This window comes from Lygodium microphyllum, chromosome 22 (genome assembly GCF_053477565.2).
Source record: "Lygodium microphyllum isolate KBCC chromosome 22, Lygodium_microphyllum_v1.1.10, whole genome shotgun sequence".
In the NCBI taxonomy this organism is placed as follows: domain Eukaryota; kingdom Viridiplantae; phylum Streptophyta; class Polypodiopsida; order Schizaeales; family Lygodiaceae; genus Lygodium; species Lygodium microphyllum.
Window position 1 is genome coordinate 29,381,312 of NC_141156.1, and position 20,955 is coordinate 29,402,266.

The 20,955-nt window shown below is 39.6% G+C and overlaps 1 protein-coding gene across 1 annotated transcript in view; it reads left to right on the top strand.

Annotated features, from left to right (window-relative positions):
- LOC148016992 (proteasome subunit alpha type-1-B-like) overlaps window positions 1-13,879 on the top strand; it is a 29,122-nt gene extending 15,243 nt beyond the window's left edge. The window contains exon 2 of the mRNA XM_087662539.1: window positions 13,108-13,879. Within this exon, the coding sequence (XP_087518665.1) occupies window positions 13,108-13,566 (459 nt within the window). The 3' untranslated portion in view covers window positions 13,567-13,879. The remainder of the gene's footprint in view (window positions 1-13,107) is intronic.
- Window positions 13,880-20,955: the final 7,076 nt, after the last annotated feature.

Here is a 20,955-nt window from a genome sequence, read left to right on the forward strand (position 1 = left end):
TTTAGGCTAGGGCTGCAACAAGTCCAATATCTTTTATCTATCGTACTTCACCTTCTGAAATGCGATACATGTCTTGACAAATTGCTCTATATCATGCCTTAAATCTGGCCAATAAAAGAAATACTCCAATGTCTTGACTGTGGCATCAATACCTCTATGTCATGCATACGGAGGAGCATGACTTTCAATGACAACTCTAGGTCTCAACTGCTTTGTTACATACAATCATCCATGCATGATTTGAAATCCATCTCTAAGTACAAAGTGCTCATGCCTTTGGTCATTGTAAAGTTGATGATAAACATGAGCAAAGTTCGAATCAATAGCATATTGCTCTTTCATGGTATCCAACTCAATGTGATAAACTTTGTTGACGGCTGAAATTTGTGGCTTACTTGACAATGCATCAGCCACCGCGTTCTTTTTACCATCAATTTATGCGATCTGAAAATGAATAGAGAGAAAATTCACCCATCTCATTTATTTCTCTCACAACTTTGTCTGCACTAGAAAGTACCTCAAAGTTTGATGATGTACTTTCACTTTAAAATCAACCCTCCAAAAATAATGTTTCCACGTAGATGGTGCATGAATTACAACCAAGAGTTCAATATCATAGACTTGTAAATTTTTCTTTGCACCGTAGAGAATTCAACTCTCATAAGTCACAACACAGCTATCCTGTATAAGAACAGCCCCAATGCTGTTACCACATGTGTCACATTGAATGATGAATGACTTCCTTAGACCGGTAACACAAGCACAAGATCTAAAGTAATATTGCTCTTTAATTTTTCAAATGCTGAATTTTCCATTGCTGTCTATCTAAATGGCACATTCTTTTTTTGTAAAGCATACAATGGAGATGCAATTTCAGCAAACCTGTGTGTATACTTCATGTAGTATGAACATAAACCCAAGAAGTTACGGATCTCATGTACATTTCTCAAATGTGGCCATGATTGTATTGCCTCAATCTTTACAAGGTCCACATGAATACCGTTAGTTGCTACAATATGTTTTAAAAAGTGGATTCATGTAAAAATAATTCACTTTTATTGTCATTGATAAGTAGCGTATGCTTACGCAGTTCATTGAACACAATGTCTAAGTATCTTCTATTCTTTGTCTCATTCTTTGAATAGACAATTATGTCATCAAAGGAAGTATCCACAAATCCTCTATGCAGCTTGAAATGCAATCCATCATCTGATTCAAAGTGATAATAGCATTTGTAAGCCCAAAAGGCATGACAAGAAACTCATATAATCCAAAAGGTGTCTTGAAAGCTGTCTTAAGCACATTCTCCAGTCTAATGCGTATATGATGAAAGCCACTTTTTAAATCTATATGACTGTCCCCTACAATCTATCCATAACATCATTAATCTGAGGGATTGAAAACTAATTCTCTATCATGATCTCGTTAAGAGCATCATAATCAATGCACATATGCCATGAACCATTCTTTTGTCTGTACCAAAAGCATTGGAGAAAAAAAAAGAGATAAGTTGGGCTGAATCAGCCTTTTTTCTAACAATTTATTCACTTAACTCATAATGTTCTCCTGTTGGGTTGCATGACTTAATAGGGCGGCTTATTAGGTGGGCTACTTCTAGGGATAAGTTCTATGCCATGATTTTAAGGCTGTTTAGGTGGTAGTTGCCTTGGAAGTGATCGAGGAAAGCAATTAATGTATATTTTCAGAAATGATATGTACTCCTTCTCTAACTTAGAGATGTTTCCAACATTCTCACTATCATCTTTATCCTTAGTAAAAACCAAGTACGCTGAAAGATGATTTTTCATTACTTTAGAAATGAGAGTTGCAAATACAAGGATAGATTCCCCTTTTAACTTAACATCAAGTGTGAGTGTCCTTTTCTTATATTGAATAGTGATCTCTTTTGCACGAGAATCAATCACTACATGTATACGATAACACCATGAGAAACCAACCTTCCTTCTTCGAAAGGGTGGTGATAACATGATTTAATATTGATAACAATAAGCATACAATTCACATAAACTGAAAATGCAAATATTACCACTTCAATCTTGGACATTGGACATCCTATTGGCCCTAAAACTGGCGCCCCTTGGAGTGTTTCTTTATCTTATATCACAAATGGAAGGAGTTCAATTGAGATCCTTTGATCTCTTCCACCAATCCAAGTGACTCTTGTTAAAAGTGACCAGCAAGCCTCCAAACCAATTTGCCCTTTGGTTTGCTTGGGGATTGGTCTTCACCTTGCTGTTTGAAAGACAAATTCAGCCCTAAATCTGATATTGACTGGTTGGTCTCTTAAATTGGTCGAAAATTTCTCAATTTCAACTGTTGGAATTCAAGCCCTAGATCCTCAATTTTGAGCATGTATCTTGAGGCCATTGTCAAAACCCTAATTTTTGATGTAAATTAGATTTTACAATAAAGATTGATTGAAATCTCTTCCTCTGAGGGCTCAAACTGCTAGAAAATGTTAAGAGAACTTGAGATGGCTGTGGGATGAGAGAGAATCTCTAGAGAGAGAAATTTCAGAGTTTCACTGTGAGAAATGCTGAAAAACTGCTGCTGTCCTGCTCAAACAGCCATGGAAGTTGTAACTTGCAGGTTAGGACTACTAGAAAGACCGTTGCCTTATCCTATATTCTGTCATCTGCACTGAAGGACCTTGGGATGCTGTCACCTACTTCCGGAGGGCTCCAAACTACTGTTACATGCTGTAGGACTGATCCTTGGTGGCTGCAAATCACATCAACAACCTCTCCTTGCTCTTTAATAGTCCGTTTTTCTTTTACAATGGTTGGAATAAACTTCCATTAACACCTAAAAACGTTTTTTCCACTTGCATGGATAAGTTTTGCGAAGTGGCAGCCTTCTAATCCTATTTTTCAGCATTTTAGCTTATTAATTTATTTTTAAATTTTAAAAATTGATTTAATAATTATTCCAATACTCAAAAAATTTATTTCACTAGCCAATATTTAAATTGGCTAGGCTAATTTGTCTTTCAAGTATGCTTGAGCAATTATTAGCCCTTAGATTGACATTAATTAATTAATTATTTAATGCCTAGTCTTTAATGCCACCACTAACATTGATGGCCAATAAATTGGTCTAGGCCCAAATTTGATACACCACCTCGTACTTGTTAGACATAACTTATTACAACTTTTGCCTTTGGCACCCATTGCATCCTCGGGGTCCTTGGTGTGTTACCATGAAATAATAGCCATGTGCATCACATGTGCTAACAACCTTGCACATTTGATTAATAACTTAATCAAATGTTATCGGTAAGATTAGAGCATCTCCAAATTTCATGTCCATTGTGTATTCACAGTAGTTTGCTATATACTACATGTGGACAACAAGTATTGAGCTTCTCTTTATCTATGTAGGACTCAAACTTCAGTGTCTTTCCACCCTCATCATAGTCTTTTGTTGCTCGTTTGGGTGTCAAGTTGTCATATATTGGTTGCTACAAAAAGGGTGCATTTGCTGAAGTTACATCAAAACTAGCACCAATTGAAGCATTCGCATGACCAGGACTCATTCCTTGAGCACCATAAACATTTGGGGGTGGAGATCCATTACTAAACATGCCTAAGGCATCAAGCCAATGTTGCCATAGATAGGGTTTTGCATATTTCTAGCCATATCCGAATACATTGGGCTTTGCACACCATGCATTGGTTGCTGGATACCATAGGGATTTATGCTATACATTCCCATATGTGGTCCTTGTTCAACCATAGCACGAAAAATCGTGCTATCACCAAAGTAACTTGGGTGCTCCATCATAGCATGCATGCCTGGCTGTCCAAAATCCATTGGATGGGCACTTCCATGATGGCGTTGTATTTGCATTCCTTGCCTCGTATTAGCATCTTTGGGAGCTTCAAGTGAAGGCTTTGACATTACCTTTGGTGCACCTTGTTGTCTCAAAGGTGTAGAAGATGACTTCTTCTCCGGAGCATTCAAAAATCAGATGAATTAAGGATCCTTTGCCAATTCAGCAAAGAGATTTACTGTTGTCCTCGTTCCATTCTTGAACTGGTCATCAGATTCAGGTGTAGAAGATGACTTCTTCTCCGGAGCATTCAAAAATCAGATGAATTAAGGATCCTTTGCCAATTCAGCAAAGAGATTTGCTGTTGTCCTCGTTCCATTCTTGAACTGGTCATCAGATTCTTCTTCACTTTGCTGGTCATTAGCCTCATTCTGCCTTGAAGGCCCTACGTCTTGCCCAACAACAACATTTTCAGCTTGCTGTCCATGGTTCGAGCCTTGTCCAAGATTAGACGTTGCATTTCCTTCTTCCCCATGTGAATGTCCATACTGAGAGGCATAATCATTGCTTGATTCCATCTCATTGTATGAAGACATATTGTTGTAATTTCTCAGTTGAGGGCAAAGATCAGCACTGGCACAAAGCTTTCGCTTGCAATTAGGTGCCTCGGGCCTAGCAAATTAAGGGATTCAGTGGTATCGTGACAATTGAACCATGAAACCAACCTTTCTTCTCGGATAGGGTGGTAAAACTTGATTAAGCACTTAATTACAACAACTACTAAATGAGCATAAATTAAAGTGCGCACAGTACCTTAACAATCTTGGACAATAGATACCTTGTTGGCCCCAAAATTGGTGCTCCTTTCGGTGGTTCTTTAGCTTCAATTGCCAATGGATAACTTACAAGTTGAGATTTTCTAATCTCTTTGGCTAATCTAAAAGCCCCTTGTTGTCAATTAGTAAGCAAATTGAGCCAATTGCCCTTTGATTTTTACCTAGGACTTGCACAAATGGAACCACCAATTGGCTAAATGCTACCCCAATTCACAATGGATGGCTTAATATTTGAAATCCTTGTCAACGTAACTACTTGCAGGTACCGATTTTAGTGTACGATGCCTTATCTTGTTGGCACAGGTCTCGAGGTGGCTGCTAAGCCCTAAATTTTGCAAAAATTTAGGGTTTATAGTAGAAATCCTCCTATTGTTTATCAAATCTAGCTGAGATCTATTGAGAATGGCTGAGAAATGCTAAGATTTTTTGAGACTTGACTAGAGAAGGTGAGAGATAGCTAAGATGAGACAGAAATCTGATTTTCTTTGTAAGAAAACCCTAAAATTTGCTTGCTACTTGCTCCAGCTTGCATTTCTGATGCCAAGCATCTCCAAAATGGTATCATCTAATCAACAATGTTGTTGTTAGCTCTTGGAAGGTGTCTCCTTGCTGTCCCTTGCTTGTTGAGGCCCCTAGATGGTTGTCTTTTGCAGCAAATTGCCATTGTCTAAAAAAAATAGACCAATAGTGTGCTCTCTCTCTCTAGGAATAGATATTTCAATTCATGTATTCAGGAGGTTGTAAACTAAGTGAATGGGTGAGACCTAGCTTCCAAAAACGTTTTCTTAGTTTGCATAGGTATTTTTGCCAAGTGGCAGTCTTCTAAACCCATTTTTTAGTATTATCCAGTCATTCAATTATTTTTCAAAATTAAATAATATTGAAAATTAATTTCAGCCCTTCTGACCCTGCCTAAATCTAAATGTGCCTATCCATAATTAAATTGGCCATTTGCAACTTGGAGTGATCCCCAACCTCTGTTGACCCTTAGACCGACATTAATTAATTAATTAATACTAATTCTTATTGTCATCATTGATACTTATTGGCCAAACAACTGTCCTAGGGTTAAAATTGACACCAATTGACCCCTAAAGCCTAGCTGGCATAACTTATCACAACTTTTACCTTTGACACCCATTGTACCCTCGGGGTCCTTGGCTTGTTACCATGAAATAAATGCCATGTGTATCACATGTGCTAAACAACCTTGCATATTTGATTAATAACTTAATTAGATGTTATCAACAAGATTAAAACATCTCAAAATTTCATGTCGATGTGACAATAATTAGTGGTTTCGGCTCATAATCATATATAAGCATAAACAGGCTATAACTAGTAGTCGAGTGCTTAGCATTGTTATAAGCAAACTCAATTTGAGGAAGATAATGCTCCCAATTAGGTTGCCTACAGGAGGACATATACATGTAGCATATCCTCCATAGTTTGATTTGTTCTTTCGGTCTATACATTAGTTTCAGATGTTTCGGGGACAACATGGACAATCAAGTTTTTAGTTTTTGAAAAATCATTTGCCAAAAATGGCTAGTGAACTTAGGATCTTGGTCAGTGAGTATCTTGTTGAGCAAACGATAAAGTCTATAAATATGTTTGACAAAGAGATAAGCCAACTTGTGGTTTTTCATGATCGTCTTTATAGAAATAAATCGAGCCATTTTTGTCAATTGGTCAATGGCAACCCAGATTACATCAAGACCTCAATAATTATGGAGCAATCCTAGTACAAAATCCATAGAAATGCTACTGCACTTTCTATTGCAAACTTGTAAAGGATGCAACATCATTGCTTGTTTGTGCTGTTCAACTTTATTAAGGTGATACTATAGGTATTGACGCAGATAAGAGTCAACCATAGTCTTAATATGTGGCCAATAAAAGGGAGTAACCAAGGCTAAAGCATGGTGTATGTTAGGGTGTCTAGTGCTTGGCGTATCATAACGCTTATGTAAAATTTTCTTGTGGATATCTTGATCATCAGCTACACACACTTTACCTTGTTTATTAAGTAATCCATTACGAATGAGGTACTTTTTTGCCATCTCTGTCTTAGTAGCTAGCTTTTGGGCATTTGGACTGCCGAAGCTTCCTAAGCTATTACATTTTTTAAAAACTTGTTTCTAGATCTTATCAATATAAAGATAATTTTGGCAACACTCTTTAAGAGAAAGATAGAAATTAGTCGAGATTTCAGAGTAGGATAAGACATTAATTTCAGTAATTTGGCTAGGATCATTGGCAATCATATTAGTTGCGTTCTGTTTATAGCAAAGCTCGTATCTATCATGTATAACTTATTACAACTTTTGCCTTTGGCACCAACTAATATCTTGGGGTCCTAGGTCCCACATTGTAAAATACCTAACCTGCACCTCACATGTGCAAGTCACATTTGCATATTTGATTAACTTTAAATCAAATGCTATGCAAAGCAATAAAATTTCATGTCCTTGCAATAGCGCCCCCCCCCACTCCCCCCCCCACACTAACACTAATGGCTAATTAAATGTTCTAAGCCAAGTTCTAACACCTAATACTATCTAGTATCTGCTAGGCATAACTTATTACAACTTTTTCCTTTGGCACCAACTAATATCTTGGGGTCCTAGGTCCTACATTGTAAAGTACTTAACTAGCACCTCACATGCGCAAGTCACATTTGCTTATTTGATTAACTTAAAATCAAGTGCTAAGAAAAGCAATAAAATTTCATGTCCTTGCAATAGAACCACCGCGCATCACGAGCAGCTTGTCTAGCAGCCTCTCTAGTGCATTGAGGTAGATCAGCATCAACTTTACTCTTTTGGAGAGTCTGTAACAGCCATCTAGGGATTGTTTTTGCTGCATTTACAGCAGCCCTTTCTTGTTCAGCTGCTTGTTTCATTGTTGGAGTCAAAACAAGATCAACCAAGGGCTGATTTGGAGCAAGTGGAGGAGCAACAACTTGCTAAACAACTTGCTATAATCATTTGTCTTTGCATTTACAGCAGGCGCAGATCCCAATGAATGTAGAGATCCTAATGCAAGTAGCAAAAGACCCTCAAAGACATCACCGGTGTCATAGGTGGCTGGCATTTTAAATTGATCTTGAGCATAGGCTGCATTTTCAGCAAAAATGACATCTTTGTTGACAAAAATCTTTTGAGTGCGAGGATCATACAAATGCTATATGATAGCATTTGCTCTTTGAACTATATCCAACAAAAATACATTTAAGTGCCTTATCATCTAGCTCCCCACAAAGCTCTTTAGGCATGTGAGCATATGCTATGTATCCAAACACGTGAAAGTAATCAACCTTCGGTTTCGTATCATGCCATGCCTCAAAAGGAGTGATCATCTTAAGTGCCTTTGTTGGAGCCCTATTAAGTACACGATTTGCACACTGTAGGCCCTTAAGCGAAAAGTTATGTGACAGCCCTTTGCTTTTCAGCATACCTTTGGTGTGTGCGATTCTTTCTTTCGACCACCCCATTTTATCGAGGTGTCATCCTCACAGGGGCATGATGTGTAATGCCATGCTCAAACAAGAATGTCTCAAATGCACGAATGTCTCAAATGCACGAGACATTTACTTCCCCTCTCAGTTTGTGTGTAGGGTTTGCACCTTCAAACTTGTTTCTACTTTCAATTTTGCAGCCAAGTGTTTAAAGCGCATAAAGACATTTGACTTTGCTTTGAGACCTTATATCCATGTGTAATGAGAATAGTCATCTATAAATGCGACAAAATACGAATGACCATTGAGTGCTCTTGTTTACATAGGACCATACACAATAGAGTGTATGAGCTGCATTTTTTGGACAGCGTGCACTGTGCCATTCTTCTTAAAAGCAAAGTGATGCATTTTTCCAAGCATACACCCCTCGCATGGATGGGGAGGTGGAGTACCAATTGAGCATCCACCATTTGACAATGCTAAAGTGTCATCGGACTATCAAAGCTCATGTGACCATAGCGAGCATGCTAGAGCTTTGCATTTTGTATAGTTGAACTAAGTGTAGTAATTGTCAGAGCATGATGAGATCTCTTCTTAAAAGTATGTATCAAAAAGGGGCATTTGTACAAAGTCCCTAATAATTGAAGAGCATAGTCAAGCTCTTTATCTTTGACAATGCATTTGTCATCTTCAAAGATGACTTGAGAGCCTTGCTTATTGTTGGCTGAAGTTGAAGGAAGGTTTTTAGTGATCCTAGGCACAAACAATATATCCATAAGTTGAAAATCTAACCCATATGTAGCAATGATTACAACTATACAAATGGCACAAACATCATAGCTAGAGCTGTTCACACAAGAAACTCTCTTTTCCATAGGGATTGATTGCATAGATGTAAATAAACACTTTCATGAAGTGATGTGCCTGGATGCCCCAATATCAAAATACTATGTTGTTGCATTTCAGCAGCATTAAATATTGAATTAGCCATAGATGTGTCATAGTTGCGAGTCAAAAATGCATAGTCCGCTTCAACCAAGTTGGTTGTAGCATCACCATTCGAAGACCGAGTGGCTGATGTTTTGTGGACAGCCAAGTTGGAGTCCTTCTCCTTTGCTAATCTCTTTTGGTAGTTGTCTATGTAATGGCTGGGTTTTTTGCAGCAATGGCATTTCCCCTTCTTTTTCCCTTTGTTGGAATCTTGGGCAGCCTTGCCAGATGGCTGGTCCACATCATACTTGAGCTGATTTTCATCTATTGCTTGTCTTTGCCCTTGCTTTTGTACCTAAAGAGTATAGCTACATCATTTGTTCTCATTGCCACATTCTTTTGAGTTAGATCCTCTTGCAATAAGAGGCCGGTTAACTCCACGAATGTGACTCTCAAAGACAAATTCAATGAAGTAAGACTTTGAAAGAGAGTTCAAGGTGACGTTGACCATCTCCTCATCAATATTTAATAGTTGCTCTCTTAAATCTTGATTGTAAGTAAGGTGATTTGTTATAGCATCACCCTCATCCATGTGTGCATTTGCCAGTTCTCTTTTGAAGAGATTTTGTCCTCATTTCGTGCTGCTCAAGGATATCACAAGCTACCTTCAAGGTCTTACAAGACCGAATATGAGGTATTATTGCTCTCTCAACTAAGAGAGCAATCAAAGATAAGGCCTGTGTATCTTGTGAGTCTCATTTTCTTTGTTCTTCTGTAGGATAAATGTGGGCAGCAGCAGTGGCAGCTTGCTGTCCTCGAGCCCCTTTTTGAGGTGTTTGAGGTGCAAACCCTTTTGGCCTAGGTGAATTGTTGATCACAAAATCCAAAAGACCCTAGGCAACAAGTAGATTGCACACCATGAAAATTCACAAGGAGTAATTGGTGCCATCGAATTTGTCCTCATGAGTGAGGACACCCAAAACGTTGCTATGATCATTGTGGCCTTGTTGAGCCATTGCTGTAATAAAGTACACAAATTGCAACCAAACACTTCCAAGCTGAAGTGCCCAATGTACTCACACTAGTACCGAAATTCCAACATGGGATAGATTATGCAATCACAAAACTATCCAAATCTGTCTCAAAGCAAAATCTGCCTGTAAATGCCTTGAAAAGTGCACCAAATTGCTTAGAACAGCAATACACAGCTGTACCTCGAAATGCATGCCTAGAAAGTCAATCTCAGCAATTTAATGCTATCAATCTCCAAAATTTCACCAATTTTTTTGCCAAATGTGTATCAAACTGCAAGTGCACCTGTTTGCTGCTTTGGGAAGTGTGAAATACACAAGCCTCAAATTTCCTTGAAGAAAATTTGAGAAATTGAATAGATTTTATACTTAAAAGCCTTAGGACTTGATGAAATGTTGCTTTGGGATGTGTGTTGACAGCAACCAGCAACTGCACTGCTTCTGGGATATATGTCAGACCCAAAAATTGCAAAAGCCCCAACTTTCTTGTTAAAATATCAGAGAAATTGCTCGATGTTGGCGATTTTGTTGGAGATGCACGTATAAGTCTTCAAATTGGGCAAAGGCCCAAATTTTCCAGTGTTTTAACCTCCTCAGGAATTGTTTCAGCTGGTCTGAGAGCTGTGTGGTGGGCAGTCCTGTGGTGGTGGACTGATAGCTAGTGGTGCGCAGAGGTAATGGTGGCAGAGGGAAGCTGGGCGGTGTAGAGCAAGGGGCGGACTGGGCGGTGCTGCAGAAGTAGCGCTGGGCTGTCACAGGCTGGAGCTAGAGCAGCAGGGCACTACTGGTGGCACAGAGGAGCAGCGGGAGGTAGTTGGTGGTACAGCTAGTGGCGCAGTAGACAAAGGCAGTAGAGGCAGTGCTGCTACTGGTGAGGGTGGCGCTGTAGCAGCAGCAGTGCAAGCGAATTGGGTTCGGGCAGGGTGCAGGAACAGGCTGAGGTGGTGCAATCAGCTGCAGAGCTGACGGACGGCTGTGGTAGACGTGTGAGCTGGAGTAGCTGATAGGGTGGCAAGGCATGGGTTGAACTGGAGGGCTTGCAGCAGATTTTCGAACTTCAGTAGCTCCTCCTTTTCTTGCGTGAGCCGAGCTGGCAGCAACACGAACCATGAGTGGGTGGTACTAGTTGATGGTGATGCAATGGAACCCGTGTGTGTGGCTCTAATACCAAATGTGAGATTTAGTTGGATATGGCGGAGAGAAATGAGAGACAATAAATAGTGGATAGTGTGAGCTGAAGAGAGTGTATTAGCTCAAGATTGCACGATACAATGAAAGTACAAAGTACAACTAAAGTCTAAGGTCGACTTAACCAAACTCCCACACCCTAACTAGAGTTAGATTAACTTAACTCTAGAGCCTAGTGCGACCACTTTTAAAGTCCTAGACATACCACACTTTGACACTTTAATAAGTATTCACACCACACAAATAACATTGGACATTGCCTAGAATTGGCAAATTCTAACAATCAGCACTGCACCCACAAGGTGCCCATGTGAAAGGTTGAATGAAGCCAATCTTGAAGTAGTGCTCTAGAGGGGGAGTGACCCACATGCAAGGTGTTTGACTAGGGGGTTGCCCATGGAGTGCTCTGGCATTAGACCAAAGGTTTCCATGGCTTGTTCTATCTGAACACCAGCCTAGTGTGCTGCTGTTCTTCCGAAGAGAATGCTGCTGCATAGAAAGGGAGCAGCTCATGGTGACCTGCTACATAGCTGGGGGAGAGAAGATAAAGGGGAGGGGGATGTTGCAAATGGGTAAAGGTGGAGACTGGAGCAGCTGCTGGTGGCGGGTAGAAGGTAGCCAGACCAGGTAGTTTTCTGACCAGTGGTGCCTGGAGAGGTGCGGAGACAAAGCAGATGTTGCAGGTGGCTGGGGCAGCAGCAAGGCAGTGGCAGGAAGCTGACACCACGGGAGGAGAACTGGCAACAGTGGGGTAACTGGCAGGTGACGTTTATGGGGAGGCAGGTGGCAGGGGAAGGGGACAGCATGAGGACTCAGGTCAGTGCATGGGTGCAGAGGGCAGGGATGAGGGTGGTATGGCAGGCGGCTGAAGGCTGGCAAGCAACAGCAGCACATGGGCAAGGGGCAGCGTCACTTCAGGACTGCTTTACTAGTTGTAATATTGAAAATCACATACTCATAAATTTGATCTTCCTATGTTTTGAGATTTAGTATTGTTGGCTGTTTTGTTGGGGTTTTGCAAGCTGATTGACATGTTGGCATAAGGGTTGTGAATGTGGGAATATGGCATTAGTGTGTCACAATGTGTTTTAAAAGCCACACATGAAGGAAATTGTTGTGAACTCTGCACCGTTCATAGGTCTAATCAAGGAATTCTACAATCAAGCTGTATTGTTGGACTTTTGGAGACTACAGGTATACTAATTTTTTTAAAAACAATGACCGATTCATTTTTTAGGTCCACAAGTACTCCTCAAGTTAAAGGTTTGGCCACCAACCTGGCACATTTATCTTTCCTCTTTGGCTTTGCATTCAAATGGGCCCTGCTTCTGCTAAGCAAATATTGCAATATAGGAGCTAAATTTTGTCTGTAAGAAAATGGAATTTAAATAATGCAAAACACCTACCGGTGACATCAGTTCCACAGCACAACTTGTTCAGGGGCAGGAAGTAAGATTGCCCTTGCAACCTATAAGCTCAGTGTATCTCAATTGTTCCATTTCCAACAGACAAGTTGCATCTGCTTCCTGCTCTGATTGAATTCACCATTGATTCCTGAGTGAGCTCAGCTGCTGTAGGATGTATTTAGCAGCCTAGGTCAAAGAAGGCATACATTGGATATTCAGAATCTATATCTGTGTGTTTGGGGCTTTTGTCCGTTTCGCTTTCTCTCATAGGTTATTGATAGCAACTTGGTTTCTTCCTACATTTCTCTCTCCTCTGATAAGTTACTGGCAGCAATTGGGTTTCATTCTCTCTCGTTAGCAATGGGCAATGGTATCTGTGTTGAAGTGTCAAACCGAATTATCTTTGGTGTTATTTTACGAAGTTGCTCCTGCTTTCTTAGCATCTCAGTTCTGTTGTTTGCAGGTCTGTACCCAAAGGTCATGGAAACGCCCATATGGAGTAGGTCTGCTTGTGGGTGGCCTTGATGAGACTGGTCCCCATCTCTACCAGAATTGTCCTTCGGGAAACTACTTTGAATATCAGGCATTTGCCATTGGTTCTCGTTCTCAAGCAGCCAAAACCTACCTCGAAAGAAAATTTGATACATTTATGGATTGCTCCAAGGATGAACTGATACGCCACGCTCTATTTGCAGTGAAGGAGTCTTTGCAAGACGAGGAATTGAGCACTTCAAACTGTAGCGTTTCTGTGCTAGGAATTGGTGAGCCGTTCCATATCCTTGATCTCCAGACACTGCAACACTATATTGAGGGTTTAGAAGAGAAAAAAGAACAGGTTCCAGAGGAAGAGGAAGCAGAGGATGCAGAAGCAGGTGCAGGGGGAGCAGATCAAGCTGATGGTGCAGCACCTATGGAAACTTAAAAACTGGACGTAGTGTTGCTCAAATACAGAACTTCAGTTAGTTCTGACTGATAATTGTCCCAACTTCCTAAGGGTTCATTTTCTTGATGGTTGGATTGAGTGGACATTTTGAAATTGAGGTTCCATAGTTGTGACTGATTAGACATGGAATTATACACAACCTTTATCACAAAAATTTGAGCCCCTTGCAAACTAGAGAAAACATATTGTTTTAATAATAGACGATCCAGGGCATGTTACCAGGCCACTCAAGTCTCATCCCTTCAATCAAATATGGTTGTTAACATGAAATATGCAGGGAGTCATTTATTTTTATTGCTTGCACTTACTTTCGTCTTCTAGCTTGTCCTCTGGTTCGAAGTATCAATATGCTCTTAGCTGTCAGTCAATGTAGGTCTAGCATTAATTCTAAGACTATATTTGTCAAGTTCACCATATAGACTGCCCAATTTGTGGAGACCAACCACCATAGACAGCCGAAGTTGTGGAGATTTTCTTCTGAGTTTTGTGGAGACCAACCACCATAGAGGGTTTCAAGTTGTGGAATGTTGTGGCTTAGAAGAAGACCATAAAGGTTATTCAAGTGACAGTATGGAATACTGAAAAATGCCTCATGTTTTTTGAAGACTCTGATCTAATAACCTTTTCCATTGCAGAGATAGAAATGGGGAAAAGGTCACATAGGATTTATTTAGCCTCGTTTGTAGTAGAGTGACTTTGATGGTGGGTGTTGGTTAATTGTCTAGAGAAGAAACCTGCTAGACCTTAGCAACCTGAAACAGTTTACTGTTATTTTTATTGTAGTTATTGAAGGGCTTTGGTTGTGATTGAAAATGGCTGAAAGATGAAAAACCATATATGGTACATTATATTTGTTTGAAGATAGGTTGAAAGCTCACTGGAAGTCTGTTAAGTTTGCTGGATTCTGCGGACTTTAAGATCACAATAGGAAAATATATGGTTAGGAAATCAACTCTGAGTTGAGTTATTACTGTTGCTAGGTACTACTGTCTTGACAGGGCCTGCTCAATACAGGCAAACTCGAACTATCTTGGACTCCGGCTTAGCATGGATTTGGCTTTTGAATCAGGAGGAACTGTTGAAAAGTAAAGAGACACTTCATTGCAAAGTTTATAGATGCAGAGTGAACTGAGATGCAAAGATGCAAAGCGAGCAGGTGTAGAGCCAAAGACCAGCTGAACGCAACTAAAAAGTTTATGTTGCAATGACTCATTGTCATGCCCACATGGCCTTTAGTTTTACAAGGCCTTGGGGATGGCAAAAACACAATGGTAGTTTTTGGGTTTGTAGATAATTCACAAATGCCAGGGAAACGAGCCATTTAAGTAGCTTGGGCTGCAGATCAAGTGAGCAAGGCATGCGGAGTGTATGTAATGTGTGGACAAAATTCAATGCTTGAATGGACATATAAAGCTTACACATACAAGATGATGGCGCAAAGAGGGTTAGTAAACAGGGTGTGAAATAGGTTCCTTGACAATTATGCAGTTAAAGGATCCATAACTTATGAGTTGTTTCAAGGTCGAGGCTCTTTCAGACACTTGAATAGAAAGTTATCGATTACCTTACCATGCAATGTAGCAAAGTTGAAATTGGGGATCAGTATGGACTGCTTGCTAGATATAGAGACAGGATATCATGTAATGACTAAGCTGACAATTGGTAAAGATTGTATGGTCATCTGATGTTTATGTATGAAGTTTTTAATGTGAGCCAATGAAGAAATTATTCTCACAAGCACATCGTGCTTTGTAGCTACATACTTGATCTTTGTTGGTTTAACATTCTCCAAATTAAATCTCGTCCAGTGAGCAATATAAACATGGAGTACATAAAGCTTGGATCCTTGCAAATGCAATAGTGGCTAACTTTACTAAAAATTGCAGAGATGCAACCATCATAATGTTGAGAGAAGTAAAGTGTTTTACACCTTATACAACATATTAGTAGAAGCCAAAAGAGGTTGAGGAAATGTCAATGGCTTAGTGAGGCTTCTTAGAAAAGAGCCAGAATCATTGGCTTTTGAGGAAGTGTAAATGGCTTAGTCAAAGCTTGTGAGAAAGGAGTTGAATTCATCAACTTTGCCATGAATAACATGGGCTACTTGTTTGCACCATCCTTGTTGCCATTAGGAATCATGAACATGTACTTCTAAAATGTAAGTGCAAATTTGAGTACTTGCCTAGATGAAAGATCACCAAACCAAGTTATAGAGCTAGATTAAAAACCACATTACAGCCAAGTAAAGCAAACCCAACAAAGAGACCCTCTTCTTAGGGGGTCTTTTGAGAGAGAGAGAGAGAGAGAGAGAGAGAGAGGGATTGATTGCACCAATACTTAAACATAGTAACATTTCCACATTATTTAGATTTTGGACAAGAGAAAAATAGGTGGACGGCTTCACAATGTATACACATATAAGGCATTTTGAAATTGACAGAGAATTTGGAAGGTTGCTAAAGATATATTGTAAGAGAATTTCTAATGCAAATACTCGGCACCTTCATGATGAGAATTGCATTGTATTCAGCTCATTCCTTTATAAATGTAGGCATGTATAAGATTTGAGGCTTTGACATGTTCGTAATATTCTGACGACTTAGGGATGCTCTTGACGTTAGATTATGATCCTTGCCTTTCCACCAAGTGGCATGCATTCTCTTGCACTTGTCTACTTCATTTTTTAGATTTTTAAAGTAAATTTCTTATTAAAATGCAAGAATTTGTAATATTAATACAAAAAAAGCATAAAGTATACATAAATCACCTTTGTAGAGGAGATGGGAGAGAGTCACTTCACAAGAATTTTTAGATAAATTCCTACTATAATTCCCACGTTAATCACAATAATACCATGAGCTTTTGTGTTAATTGCATTTTTTTGAAAGATAAACCAAAGGAAGATAATTTGCAAGCGCTAAAAGTTATTGTGAAGGATGTATCCCAGTAAATAAATTGCAACTCTCATTGAGATTATTTATTGGGATACTTGTATTTTTCAAAGGATATTTGTTTTAAATTCTATTAAAATGAGAGTTGGGCTTATTGTGATCCCAATTGTATTAATTTCCATGGATTCACAAGGTTAAATCAAAGTGTTCTATGTAAATTTGCATCTTATGAAGGCTCATAAACCTAAGATAAAGCATGCAATTAGGGAACGACTAGTCATGAGGCCATAAGTGGGCAAGATATTCAAGAGGGTGGAAAGCTTGAAAGTTTTATCTAAGTGATTAAAAAGAATAAAGCAAGCTATTCATATGTGCGCAGACTTGACTCTCCTAGTTTCTTAATTCTCTTTTGCATCCTTGTGAGAGGGTGAAGGAGAGTGTGAGTGAGAGCTAGAGTGCGACTTGAGAGGTGAAGTTCCATCTAGTCTCCTTTCTTTTTATGCATCCCTTCTTGGTAAGAAATGAAGTAGAGGGGGTGTGTGAAATTCAGTGAGAGAGGAATGTGTTTTGAAGCTCTTCTTGCCTATATTCTCCTCTTCTTCTCCATATGCTCCTCTCTACATTGCATGTGAAGTTAGTGGCAAGTATGTGGATGATTTGAGGAGCCACAAGTAGATTGTGGAGCATGCAACAAGCCTTGGAGTAAGACTAAAGCGAAGATGTAAGTTGATGCTTGCTACAACTTGATGTTGATTTGCATTTATTATTTCTTGGATAGGAAGGATAGGTGTGTGATTGGTTAGAGGATTATGAGTAGACGTTATGTGAGAGGTAGCTATTGCCATTCGTTGTCGTGATGTTATGAAGACACAGTGTGAAAAAGTATGGAATGCATCATCATCCGACTTCTTTAATGATCTAGAGAGTCAATGTGATCTGAGCCATTAGTACTAGTGTGAGTTGCATGGATTATCCAAAAATACTAGATTTTTGGATAATTTTAGTCTATTTTTGATATTATTTATTGTAAAAATCCGAAAAAGTTAGAAAAAGCTTCTAGATTAGGATGGCATGCAAAAAGCTAGTTACTTTTTTAGCCAATTAGGGGATTTTCACAAGGATAAAGGGACGAAATCGTGTGCGTCACGATCGCTGTAAACAGACTGAAAATTGCAGATTGAATAGAAAGAAGAAGGAGTGATCTGGGAGATCCGTGATCAGGCGTCCTGCTGTTTTACCCCCCTTTCGGAGCCAACGGAGCCATCAGATTTGGGTTCCGAGCAGCAGAGAAGGAGCTGTATTTTTTATGTACGTTTTCTTCTACGAAGAAGCTCCAGGAGATCTAATGCCTGAAGATTGCTTCTGAGTAGTGCGAAGATTCTAAGTTCTTTCAATACATATTGATTCAATTCATTGTGATTTGTTTTTGTAGTGTTTACCACTTGGGTATTCTCTATCTTCTCTTCCATCTTCTATCTCTACTTCCTTTTACTTCAGATCCTCGGTGGATTCAACCTTTCGACAAAAACCCCTCCAACATTGGTGAACTCGAGGTGAAAGGTCGTCAGAAGAAGGAAATGCAAGATGGGACAATCTTCGAATACATTCTCCAGTGATGTTTTGCAACAGTTGGTGCAAAATATGAATATGCTTATGCAGGTACAACAACAACAACAGGTGATGCAAGCTTCAGCTCAAACAGAAAGTGTTGTGATGAATGCTTTGCAGTTGAGCGTGAGGTGAAGTTATTCAATGGCAAGAATGTATTTGTATATGTACATACCTATGCTCAGAAGATGGAATTCTTTGGAGTGTCTCAATCTGCATGGAGCCGGTATTTTGTACGTGTTACTGTTCATGAATTGAAAACACGGATTACTGAATTATACTTGCAGGATGTTGACTGGGTAGCCTTCAAGAAGACACTCAGGGAAGAATTTTATATTGAGGATAGCAGTTTGATTATGCGCAAGACTTTTCAGGAGTGGGTTATACAACCCAATAAGGGTCTTGTGGCTATAGAATTGTTAAGAGAATTTGAAAGTCGATTTGAGCAGTTGGATTTTGTAGAACAGCAAGCTCTTGCAAGTTAGAAAATGAATTGTTTCTATAGGCAGCTGATCCTGAGCTTCAAGAGAAGCTTGATGATTTGCTGGAGGATCAGACTACAGAGACAGGTTTGAAAACAGAGTGGAGACATGTCAAGGAAGCTGTTACTGCGCTTGTGAAGAAGCATAGAAGAAGAAAAAGATTGCATGTCTCTAGCTTGCCCACTGTTACGTGCAAAACAGTTGAAGTATCCAGTAAGCCACCCGCTTTTGTGGCTAACCCTATGGCTATACCTGCTATTGTTCCCTCTGTTAGGGAAGATGTCTTGGATGAATTGGTCAAAGGGATGTAGGATCTTCAATTGAAGGTTACAAAATTGGATGAAAAAGGATAAGAGGAAAGGGGACGGGCAACAGCCCCTAAACTTGGAAAAAGATGTATGTGGTGTGACAGTTTGTAGCATGAGAGAAAGGATTGTGCTGCCTATCAGGAGGCTTTGGCACAACAGCTTATCTTTTGGAAAGATGGCAAGATCCATGCACAAGAAACGGGATTGCCTCTTGCTTTGAATTTTGGAAAGGGATATATGCAGAAGTTGTTGGAAGACTTGGCTGTCCGAAATGCTTATGCGGCGGTACATGCTTCTACTTTTGGTCTACAGTTGGATAGAATGCATGGCCAAGTGATGTCCAAAGGCTGAAATATGGACATATGCTTTACATGTAGCTGAAAAGAGAAAGGTCACTAATAGCGAAATGTCTCATGCAGGGCAAGACATTCGTGGCATAACTGGTTGGGAATCATCGGTAGATGCATATTTAGCAAAGGTACAAAACACGGATGTACTTGTGGAAGAAAAACGAAAAAGAGATGAAGATATTGCAGGGCATCTAAAAGAATGACAAGAAGAAGTGTGGATCAACCTAAAGCTGCAAATCAGCCACCTCCCGAGCATGTTATGGAAGAGGTCAGTTAGGAGCAAAAATAGGATAACAAACAAGAGGGTAAAAAGAAGGGCAAGCAGCCATGATATAAGTTGCAATCTGACATTGAGACAACCACAGATCTTAAGAAGGTTCTTGAAGAATGGATCTTAAACAATCAAGTGGAATTTACCTTGGGAGAGGTGCTTGGCATTGCCAAGCCAGAATTTCATAATGAGATCATTGACATAATTAAAAGGAAGCATCAATTTCTTGGTGATACTACTAGTGCATTGTTGCAATTTGAAGAGGAAACTGGTTTGTTGGGTATTCAAGCTGAATATGAGCATGAAGTAAGTATTGGATTATCTATGTAGGATGCTACTAATTAGTGGACACCATGTGGAAAAGAGAAGAAAGTGGTTGAAAATGCATTATCTTGTAGCAATATGCATGGTGGAGTAAGGCAAATGTAACAATATGGAGAAGAGACTCTAGGATTTATTCCTCGAAGTCACTACACAAGAAATCATTGGGCTAGAGCTACCACTGAAACGGTAGTGAAAATAGGGGAACGTGAAACTCCTTGTGTTGCTTTACTTGACCATGGGTCTGAGATAAATGTCATTGAGCAGGGATTGTATGAAAATGGTGCATGGCCTATGGACACTGATCATGGTTGGCATATGAGGGCTGCAAATAATTCTTCAGGGGAGCTCTATGCTGCATGTCCTAATGTAAAAGTGACGATTGGTGATGTATAGGAAGAGCAACACTTCTTTGTGCAAGATAATTCCTCATATGCAGTGATTTTAGGACAGCCCTATATTACAAATGTGCGTATGGAAACAAAGGTGCTTGATGATGGTTCTGCTTATGCAAGAGTCAGAAGTAAGGATGGGAGAAAAGCAGTCCAATTTCTTACTATTTGTGTTAATCATCCTAGAAATCGTGATACACTTCGAGAGTCTCCTTTGGTCCCAAATGCAAGGGAATTCAAAGACCTGGATTTTCATTAAGCACTGCTGTAATGCGGGGCTACAGTAGTGCTGTTCAGAGGGTGTACTTGCCTCTTGATGAAATGAAGCATGTATTTACTATTGGTAATTCTCAGTTTACGGCAAACAATTCATATTGGTTTAAGCCTATGGAAGCTATGTGTAGGGTTGAATGCATATCTATGAAACAGGCTATTAAGAAACTGAGAGCATTGGGACTGTTAGCTGAAAATGATGGCATTTCAGGCATCTTTTATGGGCTGAATATTACTGACACTATGGCTGAAATTTCAGCAACTATACATGTAGAAAATAAGGCTGAAAATAGAGTGTTGTCAGTATGTTCTTTGGATATGTATGATGTTATAGCATTGTTTTCTCAGCAGGAAGGATTACAATGGGCTGAAGCACTTGTGGAGACAAAGTATAAGACAATTGACAAAAAGGTGAAACCAATTGCTTTGCCACTTCCACTAGAGAGTAAGGGTATGTATGAAAAAGTGTCAA